A 25547-nucleotide genomic window follows, 5' to 3' on the forward strand; every position below is an offset into this window, starting at 1 on the left:
CATTCTTCACAGAGGTTAACAACTTCTAGAGGGAAGAGAGGCCCCAAATCTTTACATATTTTAGACAGTTGTCCCTTACAGAAAACAAGGCCTAGACACAGGGAAGTACTGAGAATGTAAGGGGCAGTAAATTTGAGCTCCAAATTAGTAAAATGGGGGCGCCTGGGTGGCTCAGGTCATGATCCCAGGGTCTTGGGATCAAGCCCCGTGCTTCTCCCTCTCCCTGCTACTCCCTCTACTTGTGCTTACTCTCTGTCAAATTTAAAAAAGAAAATCTTAAAAATAAATAAATAAATAAGTAAAATGTTTTGCTTGATTTAACTGAACACTCAAGGTATACAGGTTTTAAAATATTTGTTGACTGAATAAAGGATGTTAGGATGATCTAGATTAGGTTTTCTGACACATTTTTCGCTAGTCATTTCACTGTCAGAGGAATGGAAATGCCTCTGAAATTATAGGATAATAAAAGCCACATTCCAGAGGTTGTAACAAGGTTATTTCCCTTGTTCAGCCCTAATTGTTTCTCAGAATTTCAGTTCTAACAGTTAAGGACTCAACCTTTTCCTTCAAGAAGATAACCCCCCCCCCCAAAAAAAAAACCCTGAGCTGAGCAGGCAGGTTTAAGAATCCTGTTTAGTGAGATAGGTCATGAAGAGTCCAACCCAAGGAGACCAAAAGTAGTGAGACCACCCTTCTCTTAAGAAGCCCCGTGTCTTAGGGGCGCCTGGGTGGCACAGCGGTTAGGCGTCCGCCTTCGGCTCAGGGCGTGATCCCGTCGTTATGGGATCGAGCCCCACATCAGGCTCCTCCGCTGTGGGCCTGCTTCTTCCTCTCCCACTCCCCCTGCTTGTGTTCCCTCTCTCGCTGGCTGTCTCTATCTATGTCGAATAAATAAATAAAATCTTTAAAAAAAAAAAAAAAAAGAAGCCCCATGTCTTAGCTTTTTGATGAATTTTTGGTAAGGTCAGTTTATCCTTTTAGTTTGTAAAATGCCCTTTTAATTATTCTCTGTAACTAGAAGGGCAAAACACTAAGTAACATATTAACACAATGCTACTTTTACTGCCAGTGACCCAATCTAAGAACAATCTCCAGAGCTCTTCAAAGGTAGGTTTTCTGGGGCGCCTGGGTGGCTCAGTCTTAAGCGTCTGCCTTCGGCTCAGGGCATGATCCCAGCGTTCTGGGATCGAGCCCCACATCAGGCTCCCTGCTCTGCTGGGAGCCTGCTTCTTCCTCTCCCACTCCCCCTGCTTGTGTTCCCTCTCTCGCTGGCTGTCTCTCTCTCTGTCAAACAAATAAATAAATAAAATCTTAAAAAAAAAACGAAAACAAAGGTAGGTTTTCTGTTTTGCAGAATTTCGTAAATTTCAAAATGATACAGACCAACAAGCTGGTTTAAAAAAAAAAAAAGTCCTTCTGGAGGCACCTGGATAGCTCAGTAGAGCATGCAACTCTTGATCTCCAGGTCCTGAGTTCAAACCCCATGTTGGGTACAAAGATTATTTTAAATAAAGTCCTCTGACCTATACGCAACGATGCTGATAAAGTATTAATCTTGGGCTACGGATTATATGAAAACATACATATCTCAAGAAAGAAATTAGGAAGATTATTTGCCCCAGGAAATACCTCCTGAGTTTTATACTTCACTCTATGCCCTAAGACCTAAAAACTTTGGCATTATTGCCTTACTGTACACATCAGAAACAAGGTCAAACATCATACCAATTATTGGACTAACTTCTACACAGTTTAACAGTAAAAGAATATAAATATAGCAAACCTCGTCATAAGTAATCAAAAAGGTCAATGGCAGCACGGCACAGTCACCCTAAACAAGCTTTGCTTCTCTCTTGGCAACACCAGATTCCAGAACCACAAGACTGCAAGATGAACCTCTCAGGGCATTCTAGATTTCTTCTGACTGGCTCTGAGGTCAACCCACGTAGTTCTCTCTATACGTCAAAATTTTTTCCTTTATGAAGGAAACAAAAACAAAACACTCAATATTAAGAAATCTGCTCTTGATAGAAAAATGCATCCATTTTACAAGAAGGACAGGGAAAAGTTTGCCTCATTCAGCTTTCTGATTAATCATGTATCAATTAAAATCTACTTTCTCAAAATCAACTTCGAATTCCTTTAGAGTGATCTTTTTCCTTCCTTCACTTTTTTAACCCCCATTAGGGAAAATCAATTTACCATTTTGTCAGGTCCCAACTTAGGTAAACAAAGGTTGAAGAAAGGGGAACTTAAAATCCATGTCAAATCAACCCTATCAGAAAGCAACTCAAAAGAACCAACCAGTCAAGCAGAGACAAGAAAAAGGACAATGACATTGGACTTGTTTTTATTATTTCCATAATATCAACCCCAACAGCTCCAGTGAAAAGAACAACGATGCTATCTTAACTGTGATGATGCTGCTGTCACATAATATACATCCATCTATTCCTACCTGGACCTCTAATCCAGAAACCTACAATTCAGGTGGGAGGTTTGTGACTGGAAAATACTGAAAAGATTATTTAAATGCCAGCCTTAAGCAGTTTTTAGGATAGTCCAAATGATCTCAATATGTCATTTCTCAAAATATAAAATCCTGTCGCCAACTCCTCTAACCAAACCCAGTGTCTAACAAAGTGCCTGGGGACATAGTACAAACAGTCCATCACTATATACTATAGTAGAAATCTTCTGTAGTTATCAGGTGGGAGAAAGAGAGTATCTGGACACATGACTTTGTGCAGAACAGAGGGAAAAAAGCTCACCATTCTCCAAGAACAGTAACAAGAAAGAAGTCTTTTATGGATTGAAGAGTAAAGTCACATGACAGCTAACGCTCCTTATTAACTGGTTCTGCAGAAGGTAAACCCTCCAGCACCCTACATCAACTAACAGGCTTCCCACAGGGACTATCCTTAGGCAAGAATCACCAGTGAGGAATAAGCCCATCATCTCCACTCTGCAAATCAGTTCCTACCCCAACACCTAAATTCCATTCCCTCTTCTTCCACTTCTCAGAATCTACCCTTCACCTCACAAGCTCACTTGACAAGGTGCTCTGCAATACAAAAGTTATACTTCAGAATATATTAAGCAGAACCCTAAAAAGTCACTCTCATGCCACAAAAGATCCCAAGTGTTCCTGGCAGCTCTCTATGCTCAGAGAATTTGCAGCACTAGTATTGAAAGTGCAGCGAGGTTGGTGGATGACTGAGTTTGCTTCTCTATGACCTCTAACTCAAGGGAAAAAAAAAAATCCAGACAGGAGGCAGAGATGCTCTGGAGAGTGGGAGGAGGGGGGAGGTAGATCGGGATTCAGTGAGTCAACTGCAGTGACTACACTTCCAGTTGACAAATGAAGTTTACAAAAAAAAAAAAAAAAAAAAGTCGAACGAAAGGACTCCCAAGACCACATGGTTGGCAGGATCCAGGCTTGCCCAGAAGGCCTCAGAAAATGAAACCAAATCTGATTAAAATGGACATTTCAAAACAACAAGAGACGCAGCAGCAAACGCACAGCTGCCATTTCCCGGCCACTTCCTGCAGGAGGCTTGGGGGAGGGGCTGTTTGTGTACAGATGGAGGTGGAAGCTACCCCCCCCATCGCCCCCCGAAGGATGCAAATCTTGCACTCCAATAAATCCTACAAAGGATGTCTGCTATTGGCATTGCCTTTCCTCTGAAAATTGGGAACATTAGGAAAGGAAGGGATGATACAGGATCATCTTTTCTGCCACGGAAATGGGGATCCCCTTAGTGAGGGATCCCCTGCCAAGGGGATCCCTCTTTCTTCTTCCCTTCGGCCCCTAAAAGCCCAGCTCAGACGCTTCAGCATCAGCCCTATCAACCCCCCTCCCTGGAGTGGGAGACTCCCGGGACTCGAGGGCCCCAAGCTAAGCACAGCACCGCTCCAGCAAGGCCCTCTCCTGATTGCCACGCTCAAGAGAACGTGCACCCCTCACCGAGGGAGACACCCTGAGACCCCTGGAAACCCTTTCTAGCCTCCACTCGCCGCTGCCAAAACGCCCCAATCCCCACAAACGGAGTGTTTAACCCGCCCAGGGAACCCCCTCACCCACCATTCGCACTCGGGCAGTCCCCACCCCCACCCGAGGAGGTGGAGCCCCTCCCGGGGATTCCATCCGAGTCCCCCACAGGAGTCATCACCAGCCAGGCGGCTTCTCCGCCTCCTCGCTGTCGTCGTCGTCGCCGCCGCCACCGCCGTCGTCGCCGGGAGCCTCCACAGCTCCTCCCGCCCCCGCCGCCCCAGCCCGGGTCTTCAGCAGACCCGCCAGCCCCCTTCTCCTCCCAGCCCCTTGGGCAGGGAGACCCCCGCCCCAGGCTGGGTCCTAACAGGAAATAAGCTCAAGTCAGCTTCACGCCCAAGGCGAAGCTCCTGGCAGCACCGGAGCCTCTGTTCCCTCAGGGAAGCGTCAGATGAAAGCGGGGCTCCCTCCCCTCAGGCCCCCAGCCACAGACCCAACAGACCTGAGGCGGCGGCGTCCAGCCCGGCTCGGGGCTTGTCTCTCCCCGGGGGACGGGCGGTTCACATGGCCGCGCTCCGGGCGCCAGGAGGGGAGGGGACCGCGGGGGAGGGGGTCTGGGGTCCGGGAAGGGGGAGGGGGACGCGGCTCAACCGCGGGGCCCGAGCGGAGCCAACATGGCCGGCGGGGGAGGAGTGAGCCGAAGCCGGAGGGGGCGGGGAAGCTGCGGCCGAGAGAGAGCCGCCCCCCTCGGCCTCCACCACCGGGTCCTAGCGCCGGGCATCTTCACTCCCCGACCCGGATCTGGGTCCTAGCGCCGCGGTGTCCCCTTGCCTACCCGACAGCTCCCTCTGCCTAGTGTCTCATTGTGGGCGGTAGTCCTGTTTAACACTGAGCAAACTGAAAGGCGTGCCATGATCCCAAAGGTTAACCTAAAAGACTAGATCAAAATTTTAGGACCAAGGCATGTGCCGTTCCCCTAACGGGTGGGGGTGGAAGTGGAGGTGAAAATTTCAAGGGCAGTTATTTCCCAGGCTGGGTAGTTGAAAAGTGGAAGTGTAGAAGCGGAAAGGTTGGTCAGGAAAGTTCAGTGCTGATAAAGGGGTGGAGAAAGGCAAGAGCCTGCAGCGTCTGCTGCCCACTCACCTCTGTCCCGTGGGGGCAGCCTCGTCCGGCCTGGATCACCACTTTCCCAGCGACATCTGCAGGGTTCTGGGGGTCGGGAAGATTCCTGTGCGTAGGAAAAGGAAGCTCGGCTCTGGAACCAGACAAGGAAGACCTGAGTCTAGCCTAAACCTAGTCAGAGTGGCAGGGGATTAGCCGGAAAACTGACACAGCAAATAAGAGGCCCCAAATGGCCACCTATTCTATAACCCCAGTACTTTTTTTGATAGGGCTATATGACAGTGTGAAACCTGAGAACAGGAAAGAAAAAACAAGCAGAGGACTAGAGTTCAGGCTCATCTAAAATGTCTATTGAGGGGCCCCAGGATGGAAAACAGTGTCGTATAATGTTAGAATTTAGAGAATTTCTAGCTCAAGCTGCTCTTGTTTGGCAGATAAAGAAATTAAGGCCCAGAGAGGTTAACAGATTTGTTCAAGGTCAAGCAGTGGATAAAATGTGACTAGAAACCAGGTTTGTAACTCAACAGACTCTGCGGGCTTCGAGATAATTACTATTCAATGCAATGCAGTTCTACAAACAATTGCAAAACTCAGGCTGAATATTCTGGAAGAGGAAGAGTGTGGATAATGAAACTCTGGCAGGTTGAAGGGTCAACAAATACCTTTCCCTCTAGGGGTCTGGAGAGGAAGAAAATCTGAAAACTGGATGGGGCCAGGGCAAGACAGAGCCAAATACATCAGTCTGGACTGGATTTCCTTGCTTCACAGAGGAGTGGGCTCTTCCTCAATTTTGTGAACAGACTCTACTCCCCACTACAAATGGCTCAGAGAAGCTAATAAAGAATCGAGCTTCAGCAAAGCCTCAAAGTGTGTGGGCCAGAGGGAAGAGGCTAAGAGGTTTAGAAGGGTTTCTCTCCCTTTGCTGAGAAAAGTAGATTACCAGGGGGAAGGAGTAGACAGGTGGAAATCAAAACCCTTCTCTCCTCCCTGATTAAATAACAGATTTATAGGTCACCATGGGGGGGGGGGGCGGAAAGACCCTAACAGCCTGCTGACCTTCAGTTTCTGAGTTAAGTGGGGGCCACACTCAGAGGATAGGGGTCCTTCCTTCCGGAGAAAGCAGGGATCCAGCCAACTTCAGCTACGGAATGCCCCAACTTCTCCAAAATAAAAAATAAAGGCAGATGAAGAGAGCTCAAGGATTGAAAGTGGCTTCCTAAGGGGCCGGGGAAGAGAGCTAATATCTTTTTTCTCTTCCCTTTTCCAGGGCAGATGAGGGAGAATCTTCCTACCTCCCGCCCCCAATCGTAGAGCTGACCAGTCAGAGACGCGAGGCAGGGGAGGAGCCTGCGCCAGTCTGACGGGTGTAGCCACGCCCCTTCCCCCACCACCACACACCCACACACACCCACCCGCTGGCTCCACTACGCTCCGGAAGAGCCGGTTACTCCTGTGCCCCACTGACTGCCCCCACCCCTTCCGAGCCCCAGGCCTAGTCTCCAGGGCAACCTCTAGGACTATCCCAGCCAGGAGCGGTAGGGAAGAGGGGTGTTGGATAGGAGGGCACCTGGGATTAGAAATGAAAGTGGGGCAGGATCCGTTCTTCCCATCTGGTGCAGAAAGACTTCAATTACGTTTCTCCCTGAAGGAGACTCCCTCCTCATCCCATCTAACCAGAAACCTTCCTTGTTCTTTGAGCAAGGATGAGGGTGGGGTGTCAATATGCCCAACAGCTGGGTATTTACTTCCAGTCAGAAGCCACCCCAGGCAGCAGCTGTGCTTCTCCCCCCCTCCAGACGACAGAGGGCAGACTGACCCCATATGTCCCCAAACATTCCTCAGTCCCATCAGATGTGGCCAATCACCCACCCCATCTCCCTTTAGGAAGCTACTAGAAAGGGGAGAAGGGGCAAATGGTCATCTTTTCAGCAACTTGTGAGAAGGATATCTAGGGAATACTCTGAACCTCTCTCAAGCCAGGCCAGTGGGCGGGTAATGAAGAAAATGAGAAGGGAGAAATTAGCACCTGCTCCCCCTTTCTCATCCTCCCTGTGTTCCTGCTGCACCACCCTGACTCTGGGGTCAGCTGCCACAGTGCCCGGCTCCACTCTGAAGCCAGATGGCTGGGGCTGGGAGGAGGAAGAAAGAGAAAGGGAGAAAGAAGGGGATTCGTTTGCATCCCTTTACCTCCCTCTCTACCTCCCTCTCTTCCTCCCTCTCCCCCTCCAGATACTCCTGGAATTCAACCCCAACACCACTGCCGACCACCCCTCTCCTCCACCCAGCTATCTTCCAGGCCATGGAACATGACTCAGAGCCTGAAACAAATCCAGACACCCTGTCCCCTCATTCTGGAGTGGAGGATCGAGAGGGGGAAGGATGAAAGCACAAGAAGAAAAGGGGCAGAACTAGGGGCACAGCTGGACTTGGAGGGAGGGGGAATTCCCCAATAGAGGTGAGGTAATTATTAAAGATTTTTCCTTGCCCTCGCTGGCTGAATGGTTTATAGTGTCAATAGGGTCTAATAGGGAGATAGCCCTCAATCCTGTAACCATTCCAACTTGCTAACTTCCCTCCCCAGGTTAGTGCAAAAGTCTCCCCCCCTCTATATTTTGGGGAGGCTAGATTCTCCTATAACACATCAAAAGGACCATAAACCCTCTTCCTCTTCTCTCCAAGTTGGTATGTGCTCCTCAGATTAACCCACAGATCTGTTTCAAACTCCCCAATGAGCTTCTCGGTGGTAGTCTTAAATGGGGATGGAGAAAGCCCTCAGTCTCTTAGAGTGGGGACTCCCTTTGCATCTGAGCAGAGAAGGTTAAGATTCCCTCACCTCTCCCACCACCCCAACATCTTTAGAGGCTTAGTTCCAGCCCCTCACCCACTATCTCCCAAGAGACCCTTAAGCCCAGAATCACAAGATTCCGGGTGTGCCTCCCTCCCCTCATTCCCTCACTCTGGAGTGGGAGTGTTCTTCAGCTGGACCAGCCCACCCGAGGTCCAAGAAGAGGGCCTTTCCCACCAGGGCTGGTTGGTGGTTGCTGAGGTCCGACCCCCAAACTCCAGGAGAGGTGGAGTGGGGTGAGAGCTACAGAAAAGCTTTAGATGCGACTTAGCTGAACTTGAAGGTCTAAGCGGAGCAGGGCCCGAAAGTGACTATAGTCTATGCTAAACCTCCAACCCCCACTTACTACGGGGAAGGGAGAGGAGTTGGGGTGGCGGTTATTCCCCCTCCCATTGGAGGTTAGGATGGCGTGGGAAAGCTCTGGATCCAGAGGGGAGGAGGCGAAACCCAGACCGCGGGAGATTTTTCTGGCGAGGAAGGCGCGGGGGAGGGGGAGATCCTGGGTCTAGAATAGGAGGGGTACTCGGGATAGGTTGGCGGAGAGGCGTGAGAAGGCTCCGGATTCCGGTCACAGAGGACAGGGGAGAAATGGGCGAGTAGATAGTGCGGGGGAGAGAGGAAGGGCAGCTCCCGCAGGGGGGAGTCAGATCCTGAGTCTCGGGCAGCGGGGATCCCCGGGGCCGGGGACCACAGGAGCGCCCCTGCCCGGGGACTCTGGTACCGGGCGGGGGTGCCGGGCCTCACCTGGAGCAGGGCCGGGCCGCGGGCGGCGGCGGCGCAGGTGGCCCGAGCCGGGTGGCGGCGGCGCCTCCTCCCCCAGCCCTGGGCCGCCGGCGGTGTGTGTGTGGAAGGGGGGGTAGCACTTAAAGGGGCAGGAACTACTGGGGTAGGGACAAACGCTAGGGTAAGGCGGTCGCGAAGAATCCGCTGGGGGAGGGGAAAGCGGGTGGCGTCTCCTAGGGGCCAGAACCAGGAAGGATCCCAGATGGAGGAAGAGAAGAGATCCCAGGAAGAAGAGACAAACTTCTCTGGTGAAGTGGGGGAGGGTGGTGGGTCCGAACTGGAGGACCTGGGGAGAGCTCCGCCCGCGCTCTCGGGACTCCGGCAAAGATCTCTTCACAAAGGAGGGCCGGGAAGGCAGTGAGAGCCCCAAGGACGCCAAGGAGGAGCGGGGGTGCCAGGGGAAGGCCGCGGCTGCTGGGGGTAACGCACAGCGGCCCTGCTAGTGAACAGGTTCCCCGTTTTTCAGCTCCACGAGGCCCCATTCCCTACAGCTGTGGAAAGGCACAGCCTCCTTCCCCCAGCACTACCCAAGTTTAAAAGCCTCTGGAATCAGGAAGCCACGAGGGCAAAGACCTCCTAGGCCTTTCAACCTCAATCCTGCCTCTCACTCAGTGTTAGTGACTGGAGCTTGGGGGGCCGCCAGTAGCAACCCTAGTGGGACTGCTGTGGGACCGTGAGAATCGGCTTTATTTCAGTTTTCCCCCAACCACCACCAGCCTTGCAGCAACCTCTGGGGCAACAGGAAGCAGCTGCTCAGTGCAGCCCCCACCTGGTAGTGGGTCGCGGTGGGGGAGGAGAGAAGACAGGGACTTAAAAGGCCTGGGAGAAAAATAAGGGGAGGAGAAGCACCTTAAAAATCCTCCAACGCAACAAAAAGTGGGTTTCACTTTTTGGGGGGGAGGCCAGCAGTGAATACTGTAAACTATGACTTGAATCTCAGCAGCTTAAATGGGGAGGAGCAAGGGGCTGGGGCCTTGGGTGGGACGGTGAGGTGGGGAGAGCCCCCACCTAAGGTGCAGAGTCTCAGGCTTTTCCTGGGAACCGGAGCTTGTCAGTGCTCTTGATCCCTTGGTCCGCAGACTCACCACCTGAGCCCTGTGCCCCTATAGTCCCGTTTCCCCTCCTTCAACCCCCAAAAGAGCAAAGGTTAGGCCCCACCCCTGCTGAGTCAGCCAAGGAGGGAGGTAGGCATCCTTCAGGCCTTTCCCGGGGGCTGGTCCTCATACTTACCCATGTCCAGCTGGCAGGGCTCCAAAGCTGGGACCACCCAGCTCCTCACTGTCCTTGGTTCCCCCTTCACGTGAAGGCTGGTGTTAGATCCTCCTAAACTGTGAGCTGGGAACTAGCACGAATCAAAAAGCCAATGTATGCTTCCTGCGAACCACAGCCTGAACTGCTGTAGGGTGATGTCCCTGTGTGACAGACTGGGGTGGGGAGGGAGGAGGGAAGGGCGGGGCTTTCTCTGGGTGGAGAGGGAGGAGGAGGCAAGGACAGGGCAGAACCGGGAGAAATATGGAGGAAGGTTAGATCTGTGTTGACACTCCAGAGGCGTGGTGGAAGAGAGTGGTAAAGGGGGAAGGAAATAAATAGTTGCAGCTAGTGAGAGGGAGAAGGTTCTCGATGAATGCTGAGACACGTAAACGTGTGGGGGAGGGAATGGAGGGATACAAACGACCTTAAGGATCAGTTGCCAGGTCTGCATCTGAGTAATATGGGAAAACAAAGCAGAAAGGGCTGACCCCATATACTGGGGCCTTTCTGCCCCAGCTTCTTACCCACTGGAGTCAGGACCTAGAGGAAATGCCCCCACCCCCATAACTCAGCATTTCCCCAAATCCAGGCTTTTCTGGGAGCAAAGGACCAGGCACAGTCGGCTCAGGGGCTCCACCTTCTGTCCAGATCATGACACAGGAGAGACTAGTGCCAAGGACGTCATAGGCAGATGGGAGGAAACTTACAGGCCCCTACTCCACCCCTGGCACCTCTCCCAAGGCCCCTCCCCAACCTTCAGCCCCCAGGGGCCTCTGAATAGGGATCCCAGTTTGTCCCCGCCCTGCTTCGACCCAACTTGAATGCCTCAGGGGTGGAGCCTACAGATGCTAGCTCCTCCTCAGGACAAAAGCCCCAGCTGGTTTGTAAACAGTCATTAGCTAAGAACCACATCCCCAGCAAATGGCCTTTATGGATTTCAAAATGGTGAGATCAGAGTTCTTGCAGTCTCCAGTCCTACCACCAGAGGGCAGTAGGAGATGGGCCCTAGCTCAGGAAAGAACACAATACAGCACCAAAAGCGACCTTGCACTGTAATAGGCACTTGTTTCACACTGAAATGGGTGTACTTTTGAGCACTCCTTCTAACCCTGCACTTCCAGTGGCTAAAATGAATGGGAAATTCTCTAATTCCATTATTTTAGTTCAGAAGCCCACAAACCCTGGAAATTGCCTTTCAAGATTCAATCTCCCCAACTTTCCTAAAGGATCTTAGCAGAGGTCAAGATAAGCCTCATGGTTTATTTATACCATGCACTGACTCAAGGAATCACAACTCTAGTCTTGCAGTAGTCAGCAACACTTTCTGAAAAAAGGTGGAGAAGGCAGGCAAGGAGAAAAAAAGCCTAGGTAGGAGGGCCCTTCTGACTAGATTTTTATGAATCCTTCAGATGCATCATTTCCATCATTCAATTCACTGACCCCTGCTCTTAGAATAGCAGTTCTCTGTAGACTCATTTTGCCCCAATATGCTCTTCTAAAAACATCCCTGTTGTTTTTTAACCAAGGAGGAATAAACTAGAATATTCAAGAGACAATTTGCCTCGACAAATAAAAAGGCCAAAGCTGAGGCCCTACCAAGATCATATCCTCTACAGGGAACCCCTCATAAAACCCACAGTTGTCCATCAAGACAATGGCTTTTCATTTTTGATGTCCCCATTTCAAACATACGTGGCCTACTTTGTACTTACGGCCACTCTAAAATTCAGTGTTTGTTGTGTTGTCGGGACCAAGAAAAAGAGACCAATTCTGAGGGGTGTACATTTTATTGGAAACCTTAAATACTCTTCAGACAGAACACGTCTTCGAACAAGGCTCTCATGTGGCCTACAGAGCAAACCGAGATTTTTGGATTAGGGGCAAGGAGAAGCACAGCATGGAGGACAACCAGTGCTTAGTTTGCCAAAAAGACCTCCTCATGAATGCTCTTCAGCCAGCTTATCAGCTTTTGCCACAGCTTCTTCAATGGGTCCCACCATATAGAAGGCCTGTTCTGGGAGATGGTCATATTCACCTACACGGAAAAAAAAAAATCCAATGGTAAGAAGTGGAAAGATACACTTTTTGCAGTATATACATACTTCACCACTTGGGGCCACCAGTCAGAATGCGATGAATTTGTTATCCAAGAAATCTTTTCTTAACAAACTTCCGTCACAAATCCAATTTACAAGACATGATACAGTATGGGTAAGAACAAATGGTCCCGGCCACATGACCTAGACTCAAATTCTTGCTCTCTACTTTGGCTGGATATCAGGACCATTTATTTTAAAATTTCTGTGCTTCAAGACTCCTAATTTGTAAAACCAAGATGGTAATGCCTTCCTTATGAGACCCCTAATTCACTTAGAAGAGTAGCTAAGACTGAAACACTCAGTTAATGTTGAATGACAACCACCAAGTAACACAAGTTTCACTGTCAGAAGTAAACAGTATTTCAGGGGCGCCTGGGTGGCACAGTGGTTAAGCATCTGCCTTTGGCTCAGGGCGTGATCCCGGCGTTATGGGATCGAGCCCCACATCAGGCTCCTCCGCTGTGAGCCTGCTTCTTCCTCTCCCACTCCCCCTGCTTGTGTTCCCTCCCTTGCTGGCTGTCTCTATCTCTGTCAAATAAACAAATAAAATCTTTAAAAAAAAAAAAAAAGAAGTAAACAGTATTTCAAAAGAACACTGATGTGAAATAGCTTATTTTTAAAAGTTAGGTATCTAGGCACAATATACTTATATATTACTTGATGGGTGCTGGAATGGGAATATAGAACAATGAACATTCAAGTGATTTCAGCTTCTCTGCCATTTTATGCTCAGCTTTATACTCAATCTCACCTGCCAAAATCTGCTGGAATCCTTTGATGGTCTCCTTCAGAGGTACCAGCTTCCCCATATGACCTGTGAAAACCTCAGCTACCTGGAATGGCTGAGACAAGAAACGCTGTATTTTCCGTGCACGGGACACAGTCAACTTGTCTTCCTCAGAAAGTTCATCCATACCCAGGATGGCAATGATGTCCTGGAGAGATTTGTAGTCCTATGAAAAAACAAGAGAGGCCTGAATATTTGTATTATTTTTTCTTTTTTTATTTAAGTAGGCTCCACGTCCAATGTGGGGCTTGAACTCACAACCCCGATATCCCAAGTCGGATGCTCTACTGACTGAGCCAGCCAGGCACCCCAATATTCACATTTAAAAAAATCGACAAAAACCTAAGGGTTAATACCACCTTGTATTCACACTGAGCTTTGTACAAAGCATTTTAGCACCTTACCTCACTTTGTAAGTGAAACAGTTAGTGGTGAAGTTACACAGTTGGATCATGAGTGTCTTATCCTACTTCTAGTCTGGTGCCATCAGAAAAATCAGATTCCAAACCTAAGTACCTAGAAACCCAAGAGACCTCATTCATACTCTGTAATAGAAACGGCTGGTCTTGGGGCGCCTGGGTGGCTCAGTTGGTTGGGTGTCTGCGTTCAGCTTGGGTCATGATCCCAGGGTCCTGGGATCGAGCCCTGCACCAGGCTCCCTGCTCAGAGGGGAGACTGCTTCTCCCTCTCCCCCTGGTGCATGCTTTCAAATAAACAAAATCTTAAAAAAAAAAAAAAAGAGAAAGAAACTGCTGATCTCATCTTTCCTTACCCCAAAGCAAATTACACAGGTCACTGGGACAAATTTGGTATTAATATAGTCCCCCAAAACCCACTGAACGCCTTTATGGCCACCAATCTCACCTACAATACTCACCTGGAGGATCTTTTGTACCCCACGAGCAACATCATAATGCTCATGTCCAACAATGTTGGGATCCATGATTCGAGAGGTGGAATCCAGAGGATCCACAGCTGGATAGATACCCAACTCGGCAATAGCACGGGACAGCACAGTGGTAGCATCCAAATGAGCAAAGGTAGTGGCAGGGGCAGGGTCAGTCAAGTCATCAGCAGGCACATAGATAGCCTAAAGTGAGTCAAGAACCCATGAAAAGCAGCAGAAAGCCAAGTAATTTGATTTAAGCCACCCCCCGTTTCTGACCTCTCATCATCATCTCATCCCATCTTAGCGTTTAAGAGTCCACCTCAAAAAAGCCTTCTTACCATCCCTAATACCTACTGAGTTAGCTTATAAATGATCTGGTCCCTCCAAGCTGTGATAAAAGAATTTTCATTGTCATTCTTTTGTTTTTTATCCTACATTTTAATCCTATTGTGGTGATACACACTCTTTCAGTTAGAAACAAAAGACTTGCCTGACTACAATGGTTCACTAGGCTCACTGAAAGTTACAATTTAGACACTCAAAAGAATTTTACTGTGTACACACACACACACACGCACATATATACACGTATGTATTTAATGTGTTTCCATGCAGCTCCAGACTCCGCAGGCTAGAAACCACTACTTTGTGATCTACAGTCACATGTATGCCTTCAACTACTTAAAATGAGCATTTCTTAATGTTTCAGGGTCTCTAACATGCACACACAGAATTTTAAATATTATTTCAGGGAGCTCATTAACCTGGTCAAAAACCTTGAGAAGTAACTTACTTCTCTGTATTTACCTTTATACAAATTAGACCATCATCCACTTAATCCTTCTTACCTGTACAGAGGTAATAGATCCCTTCTTGGTTGTGGTGATTCTTTCCTGCATGGTACCCATATCAGTGGCCAGGGTAGGCTGATAGCCCACAGCAGAAGGGATTCTGCCCAATAAAGCAGACACCTTAAGAGAGAGAGAAAGAATAAGAACAAAGGTATTAGATGACTACAACTTTAGCCTCATCTGCACCATTCCATAGAAAGGTCAAATGAAACAAGTCCTCTCAAGCCTTCTCTCTTACCTCAGAGCCAGCCTGGGTGAAGCGGAAGATGTTATCGATAAAGAGCAGTACATCTTGACCCTCTTGGTCTCTGAAGTATTCAGCAACAGTCAGTCCAGTCAGAGCCACCCGGGCGCGAGCACCAGGTGGCTCATTCATTTGACCGTACACTAGAGCGACCTGAAATAATCAAGCAAAATCAGACACCTGGCAGAGGAATACGGAAGCCCTGTACCCAAGATCCCCAAACCAGAGAAACTACCAAAAAACCCTCCTTCTCAGAAAGCGTCAAGATCTTGGTTTCCAAATTTCTCTTTCCTTTTAGAGATGTGGTTCAAAATAACACAATTTCTTATAATATTAAAGCAAAATTCCCGAAATAGGAAGGAAGTAAAGGCAAAAATAGGGTTGAGACATATGAACTACCTCCAACTCCCAAAATTAACTTTCAAATGATGGTACTATCTACTAAAAACGAAGTCTGGAAACATAATGTAATGTCAAAGAAGAAAGAAGATATGCGCTAATGTACTACAAGTTGGAGGGAAAACACTGACAGGAATTTCCTTCGTAGGCCCTAGGACACACGAAATGAAAATCTAACATATGGCTTCAGCTAGTAATACAGTCAACTAAAATGGTTTCCTGGCACTACTACTATGCGGACATAAATCAACTCACCACTTACCTTGGAGGTAGCATCTTTTAAGTTGATAACACCAGACTCAATCATTTCATGGTACAAGTCATTGCCTTCACGGGTCCTCTCACCAACACCAGCAAACACAGAGTAACCACCATGGGCTTTGGCAACATTGTTGATTAACTCCATGATCAGTACTGTCTTGCCAACTCCAGCACCACCGAAGAGCCCTGGGAGAAGCAGCAATATTTAAGAGTTCTGTGTTCCCAAATAAGCAAACAAAGAAAAAAAAATTACATGGGTTTTCTATCTTTTCCCTTCTCAGGAATGGCATCTGGCTTCAGCAAACTCAGAAGAACGAAAGTCAGAAGCTACTCATCAGCGAGGGATAGACCTCAGTACCCACTCATTACACAGTAGGATTTTTCTTCCCACATCAGGTTTGGAAAGTATGTACCACCAGTAACACACCAATTTTGCCACCCTTGGCATAGGGAGCCAGCAGATCCACAACCTTGATACCAGTAACCAGAATTTCCTGCTCAACGCTCATCTCCATGAACTCAGGAGCCTCAGCATGAATAGCTGCAAATCTGTAGAGGGAGGAAGAGAGGATCAGTGTCTGTTCATGTTGTTGAAAGGTTCCTCTCAATTTTCAAGTCTAACCCTTTACTCATAATCTCATCTCTTATGTAACATTCCACACAAATTGGCATCTGGCACCTCACCTAACGTTCTGCAATAAAGGGCATTCCACTTCCATTATCTCAGAAAATAATAATCCCAATACCTAACAATTTTGTCGCAAAGATTTTCTTTTTACTAAGCCCTAACCTAATAGCACTTCTCCATATATCAATAGGTAATAGAAAGACCTGCCAGTTTTGGAACCCGAACAACCTAAGCCATTGGTATGAAAACTCAAATAATCAACTTGAGTCCTAAGTAGCAGGGTTTTGTTTTTGTTTTTTTTTATACAATCAGAACTTCTGCATCCTTAATTTTCTTCAGAAAGAAAGAACATTTGTGGTTTTAAAAAATATATCAGCATTTTAAGTATTCTCTGCAGGAAAATTTTGCTACACTAGAAGGTGTTGCCTTAACGTACAAAACTAGAAGAGGGCCCCCTGGCTGGCTCAGTCAGTAGAGCATGTGACCTTTGAGTTCAAGTGCCAGGCCTGGTGTAGAGCTTACTTAAGGGAAAAGAAAAACACCACAAAAAACCCTGCAGAAAAAGCAGTTCTTTTGCACGTAGATTCAGCAAAAGCGATACTTACTGCTTGGTTTTGATGGGACCTCTCTCATCAATAGGTTCTCCAATGACGTTCATGATTCTGCCCAAGGTCTCAGGACCAACAGGAATTTTGATTGGTGCACCAGAATCCAGGACTTTCTGGCCTCTAACCAAGCCTTCTGTACCATCCATGGCAATAGTCCTTACTGTGCTCTCACCTGTTAAAGGCATTGCAGCGTTATACAGAAGGACAAGTAGGCTTCATATTTAATGTTCACCTGGCACGAGAGCCATTAAGTCAACCAAGACTCCTTCTCAGTACCTAAAATGTGGCTTCAGCACACTCAGAAGAACGAAAGTCATTTTGATAAAATCATCATAGAAGGAAGACTGATTTGGGGGATATTTGGATTAAACAAGCTCTTTACTATTCTTAACAAACTCTACTTACCCAAATGCTGGGCCACCTCCAAAACCAGCCTGGTCTCCCTGCCTTGCACTTCAAGGGCATTTAGGATGGGCGGTAGTCCCTCATCAAACTGGACATCCACCACTGCACCGATGACCGCCACGATGCGCCCGGTGGCAGCGCCCGCTTTCGGCGAAGGAGATGTTTGGGCGGCATAGTCTCTGGCTAGCCGACAAAAAAGATATTGGAAGAAACGGGTCAGGGCAATTAACAGTGATAGGAAGGACCGTCTTAACCCACAAGAACTGCTAAATTCGGCCCACGACCGGCCTCCTCACGCTTTCAAGTAAGACTAGTCCGGAGGGGAGGGCCGCGCAGAAACCGAGAAAGCGCCTGCACTATCTTCCCATGCACAAAACCTCATTATTCGAAAGCTCCGCGCCCCCACTCAAGGAAAGGTCAATGCACCTGCCCGCACTTCTCCGTCACAGAGAGCCCCTTTTCCAAAATGAGATGAATTCGATCGAACAAAGTTCCCACAGGGGACCTATTCTTGTCACGCCGTTAGAGGGCAGGGCGCTGGCCCTGACGTCCTTCTAGCACCAGAAATACCTTAGGCCCGAGTGACAATCGGCCTCCGGCTCAAGGTCATGGGGCGGCAGAAACGAACCCAGCTCCCAGAGGAAGGTGCTTACCAGGCTGGAGCGCTGCCGGGGTGGCCCGCAGTAAGACCTGGGCTTGGGGCAGTGGAGCTGCAGGGCCGAGTCCCCTTAAGGCCCCGGAGGCCGAGGTAGCGGCCACACGACCCACAAAACCCAACATGGCGGAGCCCGGGTGGAGACTGAGCGCTGCGGCAGTCGGGTCGCCAACTCCCCCGCCGTTGGGGCGAGGACTACTCTGCAGTAAGCAAGTCCATTGGATGAATTTGCTGACTATCACTCTCAGTGATGCTCCTATAGGTTAATAATCTCCGATCTTTTCAATCATTGGTCAAAATTGGTGCCAATCTGAACTCCTTTATTTTTATTGGACATTGTCAGGTTAAGCGCAACCCTCAGAGCCTCGAAACATAATTGGACAACAAGGATGTCAGTTGGAGAGACTACTTGGCGGAACTACGTTTCGGAAAGGGGCCGAGTTCCTGTTGTGAAGCATGCGGGCTGTCTTTGGCCGTCCTTGGGCTTTCACCTTAGCTTGGACCTTGATCTAGGCGACGGTCTTAGGGGCGGGGGTTAGGGAAGTAGTCGAGTTGGGAAGCATCACCGACGGTGACGTTGGAAAACTCAGCAACCTTCTCTAGACTCAAAACACGGTTTTTCTTTCGCAGTAGTGGAATTGGAAGCTTCCAGGCCGTTCAGGTCAGGAATCCGGACAATCTAGATCACTTAAAACCGTGCAATGTAAGAAACTAATGTAACCCAGTCGTTTAACAGATGTGTGCCAGGCATTGAGGAGACAAAAGACTTAGGACCTCCCTTTATTATTATTATTTTTTAAGTAAGCCTCCTGCCCAATGTGGGGCTTGAACTCACAACCCTGAGATCAGGAGTCGGATGGTCTACGATTGAGCCACCCAGGCGCCCCAGGACCTCCCTTTTAAAGACAGAAAACAATGCAGTGTGATGGGTACTGATTAGTACAGGGTAAAGTGGGTGCAGGAAGGAGGAGCGGATTAATTTTGGTCACCTAGAGATGTTTCGGAATTGTCTCAAAGTGGAGGAGATGGATATACCTGTTGTGAAACCAAGTAGAAATTCCTAGGGTTAAAGTAGGAAGACTATCCCAAGCGCATGTTTGCATGAAACCTTTTGTTTAACTGCAGGTGAGGAAAGTTGGAGGTGAAGGAAAAAAGAGAAGGGGTAGTAAAGAGATTAGCAGGAGCCAGCTCTTACGCCTTTGGATGGAAGTGGAGACTGGGCTGAGGTAGGTGTTTGGAAATGTTCCCTGAGTATGGAAAATCAGAAAAACCAGGGCATCCTTTTCTGTAGTACTGATTTTATTCAAAGCTATTTGGGGGCGGGTTGGAGAGAGCCTTACTCTAATAGAACAAACACGGCTATATGGAGTTCATCATGGCGCTACCTCCCCAGACTTCTCCCACCAGCTCCCATAGGTTCTCATCTTTCTGCATGATTGTGAAAAAAGTTTTGTTTGGCACGTAGAGCTATCAAAGAATTAAAGGAGAAAACAGAAAAGATGTTGAGTTTGGGATGCCTATGGTAATCCTGCCTAATAATTAGAGGGAAAGAACCTAAGAAAACAGCAACATGTTTGGAGCAGGTAGAGAAAAATAAACAGCAAAGGAAGCAGCAGAGGAATAAGACCAAAGACCATAACGTGAAGAATCAGGAAAGAGAGGGGCACCTGGGTGGCTTAGTCAGTTAAGAAATGGACTCTTGGGGCGCCTGGGTAGCGCAGTCGTTAAAGCGTCTGCCTTCGGCTCAGGGCGTGATCCCGGCATGCCCGGATCGAGTCCCACATCGGGCTCCTCTGCTGTGAGCCTGCTTCTTCCTCTCCCACTCCCCCTGCTGTGTTCCCTCTCTCGCTGGCTGTCTCTCTGTCACATAAATAAATAAAATCTTTAAAAAAAAAAAAATGGACTCTTTACACAACTAATGAATCATCGAGCCTTACATCGAAAACCGGGGATGTACTGTATGGTGACTAACATAATATAATAAAAAATCATTATAAAAAAAAAAAGAAATGGACTCTTGATTTCAGCTTAGGTCATGATCTCAGGGTCTTGGAATCAAGCCCCGCATCAGACTGGTGCTCAGCCAGGGAGTCTGCTTGTGGATTTTCTCCTCCCTCTGGCCCTCCCTCTGTTCAAGCTCGCTCTATCTCTAAAATAAAATAAATCTTTTAAAAAAGGGCGGGGGGCACCTGGGTGGTACAGTTGGTTGGGCATCCAACTCTTGATTTCAGCTCAGGTCCTGTTCTTAGTCTTGAGACCAAGCCCTGTGTGAGGCTCCACACTCAGTGGGGAGTCTGCTGGAGATTCTTTCTGTCCCTCTCCCCCTATACCGCCTCCCCTCCGCTCTTTCTAATAAATAAGTCTTAAAATCAGGAAAGAGAATGTTAAGGAGAACGTGGCCAATAGCATTAATCACATAAATATCCTATAAAATAAGGGCTGAAAAGAACCAATTAGTAACATTTGGCAACTAGGAATTCATTCCATGGTGAAGGTGGGTCAAAGATAGTTCAATGGGCTGCATCATACGACATGATACACATTTTCGATTTATGATCCATTCGCTTTCCATTACGCTGGGCAGCATCCCAGTTAATAGGGTCCCATATATTTTACTAGTCTCCCTCAGTTATTAGAGAGCTGAAGTTTCTGTAGATAGGCCAAGATACCCCTCAGAGTATTGTCATTGGAGCCAGATTGCCTAGGTTAAAATTGTTTTTTCTACTTACTAGATGTCATTGGGAAATTAAATTCTCTGAACGTTACTTTCCTCATCTATAAAAGAGATAATAAAATGGGAATAATCTCATAGGGTTGTTTTGAGACTTAAGATTAATAATGATGAAAGAAGTATTTAAAATGATCCCTGGCACATAATTACCACTGTATTTTTGTTAGCTAGAATTTTTACTTACTGTTGACTTAGTGCTAAGATCCTTTCGTTTTGTATCACCGACTTTGGTTTTGGCCAAAATTTATTAACCATCAAACATTTATTGGTACACTTCACTAAACCCAGGTGTCAAAGATTTTCATAAATTTACAGATTACTGAAGCTCATTACCTTTTGAAATGTATCACACATCTTTGTCCTCTTAGCAGATTATCAAGTAATTTAACTTTTCCTTGGACATTTGGGTTATCATTAAACATCTTCGAGTCACTTTCCAATTCTGAATACTTTCAATGTTATTAAGGTAGATGAGTTGTTTCTCCATTATGCTCAATTTTGTGAACTTATTTTTGCTGTCAGTGGTTGCCCTCAGCAACTTTGTCCTGTTCTGAAATTAGAGAATCTGCCATATTTGTAAATAATACAAGTAAATGAACTTGATTAGCTTGGAATGAGATAGGCCTTTCTGAACAAATAGTGTCATCTATTTTAGAGTTCTGGTATGTTTTGGTCCTATTTCATGTTTCTTAATTCCCAGATAGCCCAAGGTAAATATTTTATGTGAAATACAAGCTACTTTTCATGGGACAGTAGGAACCACAAACACCTAATCTGGCTTCTTACCTGAAATTAATTCCAAATGACTGCATAATTTACAACTGAAACCCTTACTCATTTTAAGGTCAAAACTGCATTTTCCAACAACTTATTTTACTGCTTCACAATGGCCATGCCCCACATTCTTCCAGTATTCTGGTATTGCCTATAACGTCTTTGTGTCTGCATTTCTTAGTATGATTTTGGGTGATTTCAAATTCATGAAAATAACCCATTCAATACTCTAGTTTCAGTTAAGAGTTTAACTTCTTAATTCCAATCAGTTCTACATTCACATTTCACTTAAGCATCTTAACTCCTCAGTCATTCCCAAATTTTATCCTTAAAAGTTCTATCTCAGAAATCCAATATTCTTTTTTAAGACCACAATTTTGGTTTTTGTTTCTTTACATAATACATGAATATATTCTAGATACACAGGATAAGAATAAATCCTTTTGCCAGTACCACTACCCCAAAGTACCCCATTCCCAGAAATAACCACTAAAAGTTTTCCTTATGCCCCATTCACTTTCTATCCGTTCCATATACAGAAAACATATATATGCCCCTGCACCTTTTTTAAACCTCAGTGGAAGCACACTACAGAAAACTTACCTTTTTTTCAAAATTTTTGGTAATCTCTACACCCAACTTGGGGCTCGAACTTACCACCCTGAGATTGAGTCATATGCTCTACCGACTGAGCCAGCTAGGCGCCCCAGTACATTTACTTTATTGATCATGACTGTACATTATGCCCTAACAATGTGTAATTTATTTGACCCCATTAGTGGTCATTTGGATTGTTTCAAATGGCTGTTACATGGAATAATGAGAAAAAAAAAATCTTGTGCACATCACTGTGTACACTAATACTTCTTTCATAGATTCCGAGAAATGTTGGCTTAAATTATGTTCATTTAAACAAGATTCTGCTAAATGGTCTTCTAAAACCATCTTGCTAATTTAACAGGTTCCCAGAATCCTTACAAAAATTTTTAAAATGTGGCTAATATTACATGAATGAAATTACTTCACTGATTGAATTTGCATTTCATGTTAATTGGCCAGTTATATTTCTTCAGATTACCTGTTCCTGTCTTTTGCTCCTTTTCCTCTTGGCTTGTCATGATTAAGTCCTCTTCAAATCTTTTTAATGTTGTTATATATTTTTTAGTACATCACTTATACTTTAACGTAATAGCATTTTATTTATTTTTTTTTAAGTAGACTCCATGCCCTGCATGGAGCCCAGCCCAGGGCTTGAACTTGTGATCCGTCTGAGATCAAAAGTTGGATGCTCAGGGGCACCTGGGTGGCTCAGTCTGTTAAGCGTCTGTCTGCCTTCAGCTCAGGTCATGATTCCTGGGTCCTGGGATGGAGCCCGACATCGGGCTCCCTCTCCCTCTGCCCCTCCAGCCCCACTCATGCTCTCTCTCTTGCTCTGTACTCTCAAATAAATAAAATCTCAAAAAACCAAAAAAAAAAATATTGGATGTTCAACCGACTGAGCTGCCCAAGTGCCCCCTAACAGCATTTTTTGACCTATGTTATTTAAGATTTTACTTTTAAGTAATCTCTACATCCAACCTGAGACTCAGACTTACAATCCTGAAATCAAGAGTCACATGCTCTACCAACTGAGCCAGCCAGGTGCCCTGACCTATGTTAATGTTTAATGTCAGATTCATTAACTTTTCCTTTGTAGCTTCTAGGTTTTACGACTGGAAGGATTTCCCCGTAGCATTAGGTAAGAATCTGATTAATAAATTGCTTCAAGGAATGGGCAAGGAACAATCTGCATCAGAATCACTTAAGTCTACTCTAGCCATTATGGTAAACCACTAGCCACATGGGGTTATTAAAATTTAGAAAAAATAAAAATTCAGTATGTCAGTCACATTAGCCACATGTCAGATTCTCAGTAACTATGTGACTACTCTATCAGACAATAAAGATGTAAAACACTTCCCTTATCAGAAGGTCACACTGGACAGAGTGGATACTTCTGTAGCACCAATTCAGAATCTGCGTTTTAGATCTTAAACACTCACTGTCAATCTTAAGAGGTCTTAAAAGATCACTGGACACTACCCTCCCATTTCTAACTCAGTATGCCTATCTGGAGAACTAGAATTTGTATTTAAGATTTTGAGAGAACACAAGTGGGGGGGGGGAGAGGGAGAAGCAGACTCCCTAGTGAGCAGGGAACCAGATGCAGGGCTCAATCCCTGGGCCCCCAAAATCATGACTGAGCCACCCAGACACCCCCAGAATTTGTATTTCTATCAAGTTCCCAGGGGAGACAGATGCTAAGTCCAGGGATCACACTTCAGAAATCACTGATCTCAAGTATCAGTGAAAGTGAAAATTCCTGGTCCCTGTAGGGACCTACGAAAGCCTATCTAGCACTGGGACCTAGGAATCCACATTATCACAAAGCCCCATGACTTTGGTATGTTGAGAACCACTGGGTTCAAGACGAACCACAGGGATACAGAAATAACGAACTAGAGCTGTGGGGCTTATTGGCTTTGAGAACAAAGGAAGAACAGTAGTTGGGGGTGCCTGGCTGGCTCATTTGGTTGGGTGTGCAACTCTTGATCTCGGGGTTGTGAGTTCAAGTCCCAGGCTGGGGGCAAAGATTACTTAAAAATAAAATCTTGGGGCACCCAAGTGACACGGTGGTTGAGCGTCCAACTCTTGGTTTTGGCTCGGGTCATGATCTCGGGGTTTTAAGATCAAGCCCTGTGTCTGGCCCCATGCTCAGCGTGGTCTGCTTTAGCTTCTCTCCCCCGCTCTTTGCTCCTCCCGCTCGTACTAATAAATCTTTAATTTTTTAAAAGAACAATGGTTGAGGGACAAATATGCTCAACAAGGCTATTATCATTGCAGTGGAAGAAGCTTTAGTTCTCTCACTTCTGAACTTGTGATCATTTCCACACACAGCCATGGAAATGGGTTGTTAAATGGAGTATGAAAGTGAAGGTCATTGGATTTGAGGCTAAAGATTTTTAGGTTAAAGTTCTGGATAGGTTCTTCATATGAACAATTAAGTTACCACTTTAGAAAAGACTGCTAAAAGCAAAGCAAGACCAGCAGTATCTTAAATGAATTGTCACCATACCTTATTTGACCAGCTATGTATCTCTGGAAATCTTTCTCCAGGTCCCATTGCCAGGGCATAAATTTACCTTTATGTTTAACATTCGAATTACTGCATTGTTTCCTTATCTCTAGACCCACTCACAAAACATTACCCATAGCTATTTCTGAAATGTATTCATTCAACAATTATTTACTGAGCTTCTACCACACGTCAGGTGCTATCCTAAGAACTGGCGATTCAGCGGTAATATACAATGTCCCTCACTCTTCTGGGAGAAACAGACCTCCAACAGTTAATAATTTCAAATCCACAGGCCTGAAAAGCATAAACTAGGATAAAATAACTTAGGGGGATAGAGCAGGCCTCAGACAAGGTGTCTGGCTCCCTTTTCCTTCCCAGACTTTACGTTCTCATGCTTAGCATAATCCTGGGTGAGCTATCCGTAACAGCAGCGTTGTTTGCGGTTAGCATACAGATGAAGTTCATTATCACTTATTTCTATCAAAAGAACTCCCACCAAACAGAAGAAAATAAAACCAGCTCAAACTAAATTGGTAGGTAAGACCTTCACACAATTATAGCAAATAATTGCCTTCCTTCCCTTCCTTGGAGGTAACTTTACAGTTCAGGAAGTTGCATATGAGCACCTTTATCACCACATATCAAATGGACAAAGTATGGGAATGGATGCTATTCAAACTTAAATTACTCAGGTGATCCTCTCCCCAGTAATTCTCTTTAAAGCAATAATTACAATTCAGATTTGAGATAACAAGGACAAATATTTCTCAAGTTCTGGCCTACTGATGTCATACACAAGGCTTGGAACTTCACTGAGCAATAAGAGATAATGAAATCCAATCAAGTATTTGAATACAAAATAAATTTAATTAAATTTAGAAAATCTTAGGAGACACAGGATGCAGTAAGAAATCCATCAACCTGTACTTTCTTATTGCTATAGCTTAATGGCTGGCGATAAAACCAATGAACCCTTAATGAATCTTTAACTTCTAGAACTGATGGACAAAACAGCTTCGCAAGAGAACTACACTAAAAATGTAGTTGAACTTTTAAAAAATTTCCCCTGAAGCTAAGAACTACACTTCTTAATCAGTCATACT

General features: G+C 46.3%; 2 protein-coding genes and 2 non-coding genes across 10 annotated transcripts in view; all 4 read right to left on the reverse strand.

Annotated features, from left to right (window-relative positions):
• Positions 1-10223, reverse strand: part of BAZ2A (bromodomain adjacent to zinc finger domain 2A) — a 34555-nt gene extending 24332 nt beyond the window's left edge. The window contains exons 1-3 of one of the 7 annotated variants that reach the window (XM_040637140.1): positions 9975-10223; positions 5138-5222; positions 1787-1978 (exon numbers count right to left, since the gene is read on the reverse strand). The gene's annotated coding sequence lies outside the window, so the exon portion shown is untranslated. Of the gene's footprint in view, positions 1-1786; positions 1979-4496; positions 4669-5137; positions 5250-9974 lie in introns of those variants that run through there. The other 6 variants (XM_040637144.1, XM_008683657.2, XM_040637141.1 and 3 more) reach the window with 6 other exon arrangements.
• A 1543-nt stretch (positions 10224-11766) lies between these two features.
• ATP5F1B (ATP synthase F1 subunit beta) lies at positions 11767-17985 on the reverse strand. The gene is made up of 10 exons (XM_008683677.2): positions 17820-17985; positions 17167-17349; positions 16759-16933; positions 15953-16074; positions 15527-15711; positions 14860-15018; positions 14619-14741; positions 13759-13971; positions 12846-13047; positions 11767-12030 (listed from the first exon to the last, which is right to left on the reverse strand). The coding sequence occupies exons 1-10, from the start codon at positions 17944-17946 to the stop codon at positions 11933-11935; spliced, it is 1587 nt and encodes a 528-aa protein (XP_008681899.1). The 5' UTR covers positions 17947-17985; the 3' UTR covers positions 11767-11932.
• Positions 15798-15868, reverse strand: LOC121104510. The gene has a single exon (XR_005836830.1). It is a non-coding gene; the product is annotated as a small nucleolar RNA SNORD59 (small nucleolar RNA).
• Positions 17026-17101, reverse strand: LOC121104511. The gene has a single exon (XR_005836831.1). It is a non-coding gene; the product is annotated as a small nucleolar RNA SNORD59 (small nucleolar RNA).
• Positions 17986-25547: the final 7562 nt, after the last annotated feature.

This window comes from Ursus maritimus, unplaced genomic scaffold (genome assembly GCF_017311325.1).
Source record: "Ursus maritimus isolate PB19 unplaced genomic scaffold, ASM1731132v1 scaffold_21, whole genome shotgun sequence".
NCBI classification, from domain to species: Eukaryota; Metazoa; Chordata; class Mammalia; order Carnivora; family Ursidae; genus Ursus; species Ursus maritimus.

Excerpts from the sequence above, each read along its gene's own strand:
- ATP5F1B (XM_008683677.2), bottom strand. The coding sequence starts at position 17,946 with ATGTTGGGTTTTGTGGGTCGTGTGGCCGCTACCTCGGCCTCCGGGGCC. Across the intron at positions 16,075-16,758 it reads GGTCCCATCAAAACCAAGCA|ATTTGCAGCTATTCATGCTG; the intron begins GTAAGTATCGCT and ends CTCCCTCTACAG. Across the intron at positions 12,031-12,845 it reads ATTCCAGCAGATTTTGGCAG|GTGAATATGACCATCTCCCA; the intron begins GTGAGATTGAGT and ends TTTTCCGTGTAG.